This window comes from Monopterus albus, unplaced genomic scaffold (assembly GCF_001952655.1).
Source record: "Monopterus albus unplaced genomic scaffold, M_albus_1.0 scaffold46.1, whole genome shotgun sequence".
Classification (NCBI taxonomy): Eukaryota; Metazoa; Chordata; class Actinopteri; order Synbranchiformes; family Synbranchidae; genus Monopterus; species Monopterus albus.
The window spans coordinates 2095953-2106357 of NW_018127926.1; the positions used below are offsets into that span (position 1 = coordinate 2095953).

General features: G+C 41.1%; 1 protein-coding gene across 1 annotated transcript in view; it reads left to right on the plus strand.

Moving 5' to 3' along the window:
• The window catches only part of brwd1 (bromodomain and WD repeat domain containing 1), a 21909-nt gene extending 12741 nt beyond the window's left edge, over positions 1 to 9168 (plus strand). Inside the window, exons 23-44 of the mRNA XM_020600319.1 lie at positions 4 to 71; positions 358 to 583; positions 753 to 869; positions 1211 to 1318; positions 1446 to 1570; positions 1909 to 1991; positions 2312 to 2423; positions 3027 to 3088; positions 3200 to 3355; positions 3495 to 3615; positions 3799 to 3924; positions 4215 to 4281; positions 4645 to 4695; positions 4874 to 4999; positions 5120 to 5272; positions 5398 to 5558; positions 5815 to 5987; positions 6308 to 6436; positions 6586 to 6771; positions 6870 to 7193; positions 7402 to 7557; positions 7672 to 9168. Of these exons, the coding sequence (XP_020455975.1) occupies positions 4 to 71; positions 358 to 583; positions 753 to 869; positions 1211 to 1318; positions 1446 to 1570; positions 1909 to 1991; positions 2312 to 2423; positions 3027 to 3088; positions 3200 to 3355; positions 3495 to 3615; positions 3799 to 3924; positions 4215 to 4281; positions 4645 to 4695; positions 4874 to 4999; positions 5120 to 5272; positions 5398 to 5558; positions 5815 to 5987; positions 6308 to 6436; positions 6586 to 6771; positions 6870 to 7193; positions 7402 to 7557; positions 7672 to 9005 (4164 nt within the window). The 3' untranslated portion in view covers positions 9006 to 9168. The remainder of the gene's footprint in view (positions 1 to 3; positions 72 to 357; positions 584 to 752; positions 870 to 1210; positions 1319 to 1445; positions 1571 to 1908; positions 1992 to 2311; positions 2424 to 3026; positions 3089 to 3199; positions 3356 to 3494; positions 3616 to 3798; positions 3925 to 4214; positions 4282 to 4644; positions 4696 to 4873; positions 5000 to 5119; positions 5273 to 5397; positions 5559 to 5814; positions 5988 to 6307; positions 6437 to 6585; positions 6772 to 6869; positions 7194 to 7401; positions 7558 to 7671) is intronic.
• Positions 9169 to 10405: the final 1237 nt, after the last annotated feature.

Consider the following 10405-nt stretch of genomic DNA (forward strand, 5'->3'; position numbering starts at 1 on the left):
CAGGACAATGAATTGGATGGCAGTGAACTGGATTCCTCCAATGATGAGGAGTGGAACAGTGATAGCTCAAGGTATAAAGTGTTATAGACAAGAGTCGTGTAATATTGAAGACGAACTGTCATGATTTGTTTGAACTTGTTTAGCGTACCAGATAAAAGGGTTTTCCTTAATCACAGGCTATATGCCTGTGTCTGCCTTCATGTTAAAACTTTGTTACTCCTCTGTGTTGTCTGGTGACACCCCCCACCCATCTGGTACCCTAAGCAGGTTCACAAAAGTTAGTTTAATTGAGTTTGTATTGGCCAGTTTCATCTATGTAACTTGAAATGGTAATCATACATGGTTATTATTGAATAGCCACACATCCAGTGAATACTCGGACTGGACGGCAGATGCTGGTATCAACCTGCAGCCCTCCACCCCCCTGTCGTCACGGAAACGAGCACGGCGCAGGCTCAGCACCTCTGAAGAGGAGGAGGGAGAGAATGAGGAAGAGGAGGAGAAGCAGCACAGTGACGAGGAGGAAAAGCCTGGGAAGAAAAGCAAAGAGAAGACCAAGAAAGCAAAGAACAAGTCACCTAGGGTGAGTTGTTAGAAATGGTGTCCTGATGTGTCACTGTGTGTCTCAGCTGAATAGTCTTTACCTAGACTCTGATTTATAGTGTTTCGGTGAGGAAATACGACGATGAAATTTGTAACAAATGTCTGTTCATATTTACACTTAATGTTTTAAATCTTGGTTCTTTAATCAGCATCCAAAGGTCAGACTGTCCATCAACAGAGAAGTGTCCAATGAGTTCAGACCCCCACTGTGGATCACAGATGTCATTCCCAGGAAGTCTCCTTTTGTTCCACAAATGGGCGATGAGGTACGTACATTAAAAATGAGGAGAGGCACCTTACAGGACAATGAGATTTCTGTAGCTTGTTTGTACAAAAAGAATTTCAAGAACTTATGCTCTTTATGCCACCAAGATCAGTTAATAATTATTGTGAAAAACTTGGTCACAGCCATAGCGGAATGGAGAAAATATAAAAATTGTCTAAAATGATGGATGAGATTAGCCTAAGAAAATTAGAAATCAGCAATATGAATTTTAATACAAATATCATGCTGGTGGTTTAGCAGGACATCACGGTCTTCATCCTGTATCATGTCACATAGGCTGTCACTTAGGATCTAAGGTCAGAATCTCTCTGTGTCTGTCAGGTGATCTACTTTCGGCAGGGACACGAGGCCTATGTTGAGGCAGTGAACCGGAGTGAGCTGTACCCAATCAACTTAGACAAACAGCCCTGGAAGAAAATGGAGCTGCGGGTAAGACTAAGGCAGTTAAGAAGAAAGTGAGATGTTCCCAGTAGAAGAGTTTGGAACAATGTACAGAATCCTGAAAAAGTTTAAGAAGCTTAATATAATCTAGAAAACCCTGCTGCATATTTTCTAGGACCAAGAGTTTGTGAAGATCACTGGGATCAAATATGAAGTCTGCCCTCCAACACTTTGCTGTCTGAAGTTGACTCTTATTGACCACGGCACAGGCAAAATTACAGACAAGTCCTTTTCTGTCAAGTAAGCAGCTCAGTTTCGCCAACTGTCTCCTGAGAAACAGTTCTTAATTTATTAGCAATCCAACATCAAGACGGTATTTTCCCGAGTCTTTTATGAACTAAATGTAAGTATGAAGATGATGATTACAAAATTAGATGCTTAGTATATGGAAATAACTGTCTTTGTTTGAGTGTTGAGTTGCTGTGATGGCAAGGAAAATAAATTCTGCTGACAAAAGTTTGAATTTGAAATGCAGGCAAAATTTCTGGTACTGCATTTTATTTTTATGGATGTTGATTCATCAGTTTGATTGTGTATCAGATTGAAGACTTATTATTGTTTTCTGATTTCACCTGCAGATATCACGACATGCCAGATGTGATTGATTTCCTGGTGCTGAGGCAGAGTTATGACGAGGCACTGCGTCGAAACTGGCAACCAAGTAAGTGAGCACAGTGCTCTTGGTTAGAGATGGGGTTTTTTTTCTTTGTTTTAATGTTGAGCAACATCATCTGTATACCTGTTTCAGCACTTCTAAATGCATACATCCATCCAAAAGCACTGATGGTTTCTAGCAGTGTATTTGCATCAACATGTCACACTGACTAATAAGGAGCCTTATTCCAGTGTGACGATTCTTTTCAGCTGTTGATAAATGAAGTTAGTGTTGTTCGGTTTCTAAGGAATCATCAGTGCAGCCATCTGCATCAGTAGGCACCGGGCATATTTCAGCTGAACTTGGTAATGTTTTCTCTGTTGCAGACGACAGGTTCCGCTCTGTGATAGACGATGCCTGGTGGTTTGGGACCATTGTCTGTCAGGAGCCCTACCAGCCAGAATACCCAGACAGTCTCTTCCAGTGCTTCAAAGTCAAGTGAGGAAAAATGCATGCATTCAGGACAGAACAAGACTTGACAGTGGAGTTATGGCGTCAACACCAGTACAAATTATATGCTAGTTTCTATGGCATACTATTCACTATTTGAAGCAAAGCTTGGAAACTGTCTGCCTTTCCAAACAGCAGTGTGTGAAGTGAAAATTGTGGCTGGCTTTTGGATTATCTGTCTATTTTTTATCGCTGATGGTGGCGAGGAGTAAATACAAATCCAGCATTTTCTGTCCTGTATTTGACATTAGATGTCACACTTTTTTTCTTTTTTTTTTTTTTTTTTTTTTTTTTTTTGCTGTTGTATATTAAATATACCTTTTACACTCTACAGTATATTCTGTTGGTCTGTCCAGATTAGTTTGTCCCCCTAGTGGTTACTAATAGGCAATACATTGCGTGTTCTTGTAATGACATTAACACATTTAATTGTAGTTTTTAAAATTAAACAAAACAAAAACATGTTTTTTTTATGACAGTATCATATTTTTCACTTGTAATCTTTTTTTTTTTTTATATAACAGGCAGTCCTTAGTTTTGTTGAAGTATAATAGTTGACTTTGGCAACACTTGTTTTTGGTTTTTCACCAGGTGGGACAATGGGGAAATTGAGAAACTAAGTCCTTGGGATGTGGAGCCTATTCCAGATGATGGTAATTGGGAAGTTTTACTTATGGCAACATCAACCTCACAGTACTGGGGTGCGTTAACAAAGCAGGGTTAAGTAGGTTTGTATATTAAACAAGTCTGCCTCTGCTGTGCAGCCCAGCAGCCGGAGACAGAAGGAGGTGGCATTTCTGTGACAGCAGAGGAAATGAGTGAGCTGATGTACAAGCCTCTGCCAGGAGAGTGGGGGGAGAGGAGCAGGGACGAAGAGTGCGAGCGCATCATTGCTGGCATCAACCAGCTCATCACTGTCGGTGTGTACACAGACATCCATTACCTTCCCTCTTTCTTTTATGTGTGGTCACGCTGTGCTACTCACATCAGGGTACCTGTGGGTTCATATAATTGTGAAAAAAAGTCTTCTAACCCACCTTACATTGTGTCCTGCTACAGAGATTGCCGCTCCCTTCTCTGGCCCTGTGGACCTGGGCCAGTATCCCACCTACTGCACTGTAATTGCCTACCCCACTGACCTGGGCACCATCAGACTGCGACTCATGCACAGATTCTACAGGTCAAACCTACCATTCTTTCTTCCACCTAGTTGAAACTGCTGGTCAGAATTAATTTGTGTAGTTATTTGTACTATTGACTGGTCTGTTGATCTGTCCTTGTGTTGTCGTTTGCCTCCTGGAATTCTTATAAACTTGCATCTTGTACAAAGCTGTATATTTACTCAGCCTTTAATGATCCACAGACGACTTTCAGCATTAATTTGGGATGCCAGGTACATTGCCCATAACGCCCACACTTTCAATGAGCCAAGGAGCAAGATAGCCCACTCTGCAAAAATCATCACAAATGTCCTGCAGAAATTTGTCAAGTAAGTTCTGTTTGTAGTTTATCTAGACTAGTGTCCCCCCCCCCCAAAAAAAACTAACAAAATGATTACCTTAACGACCCCCCCCAAAAAAAACTTACAAAATGCATCGCATAATGATTAAATTGTCATCCAAGAATCAGTCTGTAAGAGAAAATAGTTTTTGAACATGTCTATCAAATAAAGGCATAAACATCTATAGAATATATGATGATACCCAAAGTTCTAGCACAGTAAGATTTAAAGAAATGGCATAAAAGCTTAAAGTTGTAATATTTTCCTTGTTTTCTCAGTAAACCAAGTTGTACAGATATTATGGAGATTTACAATGCTGTTGAAGAGATGGATGATGATGAAGAGGTAAGTCTAGATAAATAGCTTTAATGCTTAATATAGTAACATTCATTTTATATACCATATGTATCACATATTGGTCAAATGATTATGTTAGTCAAATGTTTAATTAATTAACTAATTAGCTTAGCAAGTAAATACAGATAGGAATACATAAAAAGTATTTGAAGACATTTAGTCTGCACTGTGATTTGTTTTTCACTGGGTGATTTAGAAGAAATGATTTAGGAGACTGTGATTGCTCACAAGCAGTTATAATTGATTGTTAGGGTGGCTGTTTTCCATTTATGAATGACCCCTCAGCAGTAGAAAATTAACATATAATTTCACTGATTGAAGTCTAGTAATTGATTTGTTTATTGCCTCCAGGATGAGGATACAGAAGCACCAGGAACCTCCTCTGGACACCGACTGCGCCAGGTAAATGAATAAAAACATACTACATCTCGTTACTGTTGCCCTAAAATGTGATTGTCTGGATTAGGAATTCAAGATGAGTGCTTGGTGATAGATTCACTGTTAATGAGTCAGTAGCAGCAGATAGCACGCGCGTTGCACATCATGACTGTCTCCCCTTTTCCTTTCCTGATACTTGCAGCACTCTGTAGAGGTGCTGCCTGACAGAGACGCCTGGAAGGAACAGTGCAAGAATCTGCTCAACTACATATTTGACTGTGAGGACTCAGAGCCGTTCAGACAACCTGTGGATCCTCAGAACTATCCAGTAAGCTAACACAGCGCACTGAGGTCATGCAATTCACTAAGCAGGTTACAATTTGTCTTCCTTGTGTTCCTGTGTTTTGGCAAAGGTGAAGTCTAAATCGTGTTTTGTGTGCACGTCCAGGACTACCATGATATCATTGATACGCCAATGGACTTTGGCACCATAAAAAGCACCCTGGAGGAAGACCATTATGAAAACCCTGTAGAGCTTTGCAAAGATACCCGACTAATATTTGCCAATGCTAAAGCCTACACGCCTAATAAACGATCAAAGGTAGGGGAGTAATTCAGGTCTGTGAAAGAATGTGATGTTTGGAGTTTCTCATGGTTTGGAGGTGATTTGCACTTTGACGTCACAGTTTTTGACTGATTTTGTATTTCTTTTCTGTTCTTTCACAGATTTACAGTATGACCTTGAGACTTTCAGCCTTTTTCGAGGAGCACATCAGAACAGTCATATCTGAGTACAAAACTGCTGTCAAGAGCAGCGATAGGCTGCGTCGCAGTCAGAGGTTCCGTAAGAAAATGCAGCAGCAGGATCAGCCCACCACCACAACAAGGTCAGTTTGAGGTCTGCCTCTCCTCAGGTCACCTGCTTAACAGTGGAGTAGATCAGTGGGCACACCATGTACACCCTACATAAGGTCATGGATTAAAATCTGGTTTAGGTATTTGGTTGAAATTGATCTCTCTCCATTGTAAATTAATTTAATACTGACCTGATTTTATTCTTGACTGTTTGATGGTTAGGTTTTAGGCATCATATAATTTCCCATGCCACTGTCTGATGAAAAGTTGCACTCTGCTTTTCTCAAGTCATAAGAAGCCTGCAGTCAAAACTCAGGAAAAAGTGGAGTCGACATCAGTGACCAAATCTACCTCAGCCAAAGTGTCTGTTCCTGAAAGAGCCAGGAGGAGTCGAAGCAGCAGCTCAGGTCACAGCTCCTCGGAGGACGACTCCAGCTCCAAGGCAGCTTCATCCACATCAGGTACACACTTTGCCTACTGATGATAAATAGGTTATTTACTTATAGTAAATTAAAGTAAAATAATTTGTTGTATTGAAATGCGTTAATTGATTTATTCCAGCTCAGATTAAGCATTGCTGTCCAGTTGGACCTAAACATGGCACATTAACCTCATTTGGTCTATCACATCACTTTGCTTACAGCAGTCCTCCTATTCATGGAAATGGATACTTCCCTTTGAATTATCCTAAAAAAAAAGTTGGAGAACTGACAGCTACAGTTTGAAGATGCTTAATTCATTAATTTAAATCTTGACGTGATCCAACATTTTTCCACTTCAGAGTCTGACAGTGAGAGTGAACTGAGTGAGTCGGAGGAGGACGGAAAACGTCCAGGTTCCTCAAGGCACCATCAACGCAGACAGAAAGCAAGAGTTACAAGAAGCAACTGTGCCAAACAGACGAAAAAAGGTCCGAAATTAGTTTTCTTCAAGCTAAAATCCAGTTTTCAAATATCATCGCTTGTATTTAGAGGACAAAAAAAACTGAAGATTATATGTCACATTTGGAAATTGTGTATTTTAAAAAAATGTCGTCACTGGAACTGTTACTGCCACCAGTTGCAGAGAGTGATAGCGAAGAGGAGGAAGATGATGAAGAGGAGGAGGAGGAGGAGGACTTCAGTGAAGGTGAAGGTGGAGAGGTGTCTTCTCAGTCTTCAGGTCGTCGCTACCCCAGCAGGAGGCAAAATAGCAGAAGTATGCGGCTGACCAGAAACAGCGCTGCCACAGACAGGAAACGAACAGGTGAACATTGACAATGGTCTTCAACCTCAGGCCTAAAAAAAAATTACAGAATTCAGCAGCTAGTAAATTAACCATCCTTCTGCATGGTTTGTTTTTAGAGGGCAGGGTGGAGATGAACGGTCACAGCAGCAGGTTGTCTCGCAGGGAGAGGCGTCACCACCGGGACTCTGACAGAGCCACATCTCAGGGCTCGGACAGGGAGGAAGAGAAAATCACGGTTCGCAGGTCACTCAAGAGAAAGACGGCGAGGGCAGCTGTGAATAGGATCAAACTTCTTGAAGCATTAGATGAAAACTATGAGGAGGAGGAGGAGGAGGAGCGAAGGAGGAGCAGTAGCTGCCTCCGCCACACAACCCGGGCAAGCAAACGCAGTGCTGTGATCCAGAGCAGCTCAGACTCAGATGGAGAGCCATCACCACGGAGTAGGCAGTGCTTTTAAAAAAATGTTTTAAATGTTTGGTTGTTTTTTTTCTCGATTTTAGTTTAAACAAAAAGACAGAAAAATACAGATCTTGCTAATGTAAAGTGTCTTTTCACTTTAAGATGTATGTAAAAAGTGCATTTTTATGTTTTAGGTAGTTTACAGGATAGATTTGTGCTCAGGTCTTTTTTTTTTTTTTTTCCTCCTAGATTCTCAGAATTCAAAAGAATCAGATGGTGAATCAAAGGACGAAGAGGATGGCAGTGGCAGTGATGCTTCAGCCTCCTCCCAGAATCAGCAGAATGGAGACACAAGGTCCAACAAACAGAGGAAATCAAGACAAGCTGCTAAGACTAAAGGAAAAGGTGAGTGTTGTCCTCATCAGTCAGTTTAATGTTTTTGATCTCCTGCTGTTTTGTTGCTTGGAACTGTAATGAAAGTTTCTCTAATCAGCTTTTTTCCTTTTTTCTCTGTACCAGATGCTTTGGCCCATGTGAATGGACATGGTGCAAAACATAAGTCTGACAGCAACTCGGAGCAAGAGGAACTTGCAGAGGAGAGTTCTGGTGAAGAGGAAAAACGGGCAGCTGTGTCTCAGAAGCCCTCTAGAAGCACAGCAACCATTCAGGCCAGGAAAAAGAGGATTGCAAGTGTGGAAGATGGGGAGGAGGTTGAGGACACTGAACGCAGGACCACTCGACGCAAACCTCCTGTTAACTCGTATGAAGAGAACAAAGATCACGCTTCGCAGAAACGCCCACACCAAAACGGTAGAAATATGGAGGAAGTAATCCACGTGGATGTTAAGAGAAAGAGTAAACTTTCAACATCAAAAAGCCAAGATAAACAAAAATCTGCCTCAGCTAATAAAGTAGATGGTGCAGAATCAGAGGAACTCGGCGAACCTCCAAAGAGATCTGGCCTGCGCACAAGAAGGCTAAAAGAAGATGAAGACCATGAAGCAGAAAGCAGTCACACCAGTGAAGAATCTGAGGTTGAATCTAAGACAAAGAGGTCAACACGAAACAAGGGCAAATCTAAACAGCCTTGTGGTGACACTTCAGCCTCAGAGAGTTCAGAGGAGGAATACAAACCCAAGAGGAAATTGAGGAGAAAACGCTCCACTGGCTCATCGAACGAAGAGTCAGATAATTCAGATAACACGTCAAACAGACGGTTTAATCCCCAAACCCTTCCAAAAAAGAAATACATCAGTGACAACTCTCTTTCTGAGGAAGATTCTCCTTCTGTAAGCCAGGGTAGACAGAGGAATGGTAACAAAACAGCCACAACTTCCAGGGAAGACAGGTATAACAAGAGGGGGGCCAACAGAACCTCTCACAGGGAAACCAGGAATCAGCTGTCTTCCAAGAGAAAACGTATTTACACATCAGACTCTGAAGATGGAGAGGAGGACAGAGAGCCAGTGCCCAAGAACAATAAAAGTAGCAGGTCAGTCTCCTCAAAGCGTCCGAAAAGGGAATCCCCCCAACAAGTTGGTAACAGCAACGAGGACGACACCTCTTCACAGTCTGAATCTGAAAGCGAGCATTCATCTTCAGCCTCTGAAAACTCATTTGCCAGTTCAGGGTCCCACAGCAGTCCAAAGAGGAGGTGCCACGGACGGTCTGGGATTGGTGAAAGGACTGCGGGCCGCCAGCTAAGGCAGCGCCCTCAGCGGGCTGCCTCCGAAGAGGAGGAGGAGGAGTATAGCGACATGTTGTACACCAAACGGCATCGAAAGACGCGTGTGAACACCCGGAACCGGGGGAAGCGAACGGTAAACTATCACGACAGCGAAGGAAGTACATAGTTGCTAGAGGAAAGGCAGAGACAGAAATTAACTGGAGACCCTAAAGACACTTAATGGCCACGTTATGGTAGTAGCACTGGACTCCTTGAGAGGAAACGCTGTGAATCACTTTCATTCAGGGATATTTATATTTTCTATGAAAAAAAAAAAACAAGTTTATAAATGTAATACAAATTCAAGCATTTGAACTGCTGGTTTTCACAAGGATACAAGAGCAAAAGACCACCTCCCATACTGCTTGTTGTGATTTGGCCAGCAGAATAACCATTCTGGGGAATCTTTTCAGCTTGGGTGCTATCTAATATACCTCTGTTTAATCAAGCATATTGCTGGCTTGCACTAAAATACACTGTAATGAGGTATTTCATACACTAGTTTTGCATTAGAAACTCAGGGGTCAGCTAAGTTTACTGTAGTCTCAGAGATGCAGTTGTCTTTTGAGCTAAGTAAGGACAAGAAACAATTCCAGGTTGGCAGATGTCCGAGCACACTCACTGGGGCAAAAGGAATCCACGCTCAGACTTTTGACTACAGCACTCCTTTGTAAATCCACACACTTAATTCTTGACTGTATTATGAGTTATGAGCCAAATGAATGAAATATGAATTTCCCCATACCATTTCATTATTTGAAGAGTTTTGTGTTTTATTCTAGTGAATAGATGTAAATATGTGGTTGAGAATGACATTGCCTGAAAGGTTTGGCAGTCCGTTAGTAGCAAAGTGTTTTTTTTTTTTTATCATTTAACTGCATTGTCTTGCCATTTGTCACAAATTGGTACCTTTTTGCCAAGTACAAGTAACCAAAAGTACTTTTTGCAAAATACCTTGATTTCTCATATTGGGAAGACCAGTTATTGTTGTTCTGTGTTGCCTACTTTCAGTATTATTATTTTTCAGAGTTGACTTTAAACATTTTGCCAGTCACATGGTTTAGTTTTGTTTATGGGGTGGTTTCTAAATACAGTCGCTTTATGACATTTTGCTTAATGTTTTTCTTACTACACATTTAATAAACAGATTTCACAGGTAAAACTTAATGCAGTGTGGTTGTGGAGTGCGATTAATGAGTTCATCCTCCTTACTAATAAAGACAACCTTTTCAAGGTGTTCTATGTGTTGCACTTGATCTTATCCGTTGATGACATGAATATGCATAAATTTATAATTTGATTTGATTTATTTATTCTTTCAAGCATATAAAACAGTTGATATAACACACATTTTTACACACAATCCAATATCAATTTGCTTATACCTAGTACATGCTTGAATGGAGTAGGAAGAAGTCAGACTTATCCAGTCCTACCCCATGACATCATCTTACCATCATTGGTTTGCAAGCAATAAATGATTCACTTCTATTCTCTTCTACACCACCGATACTAAAAAAGAATATA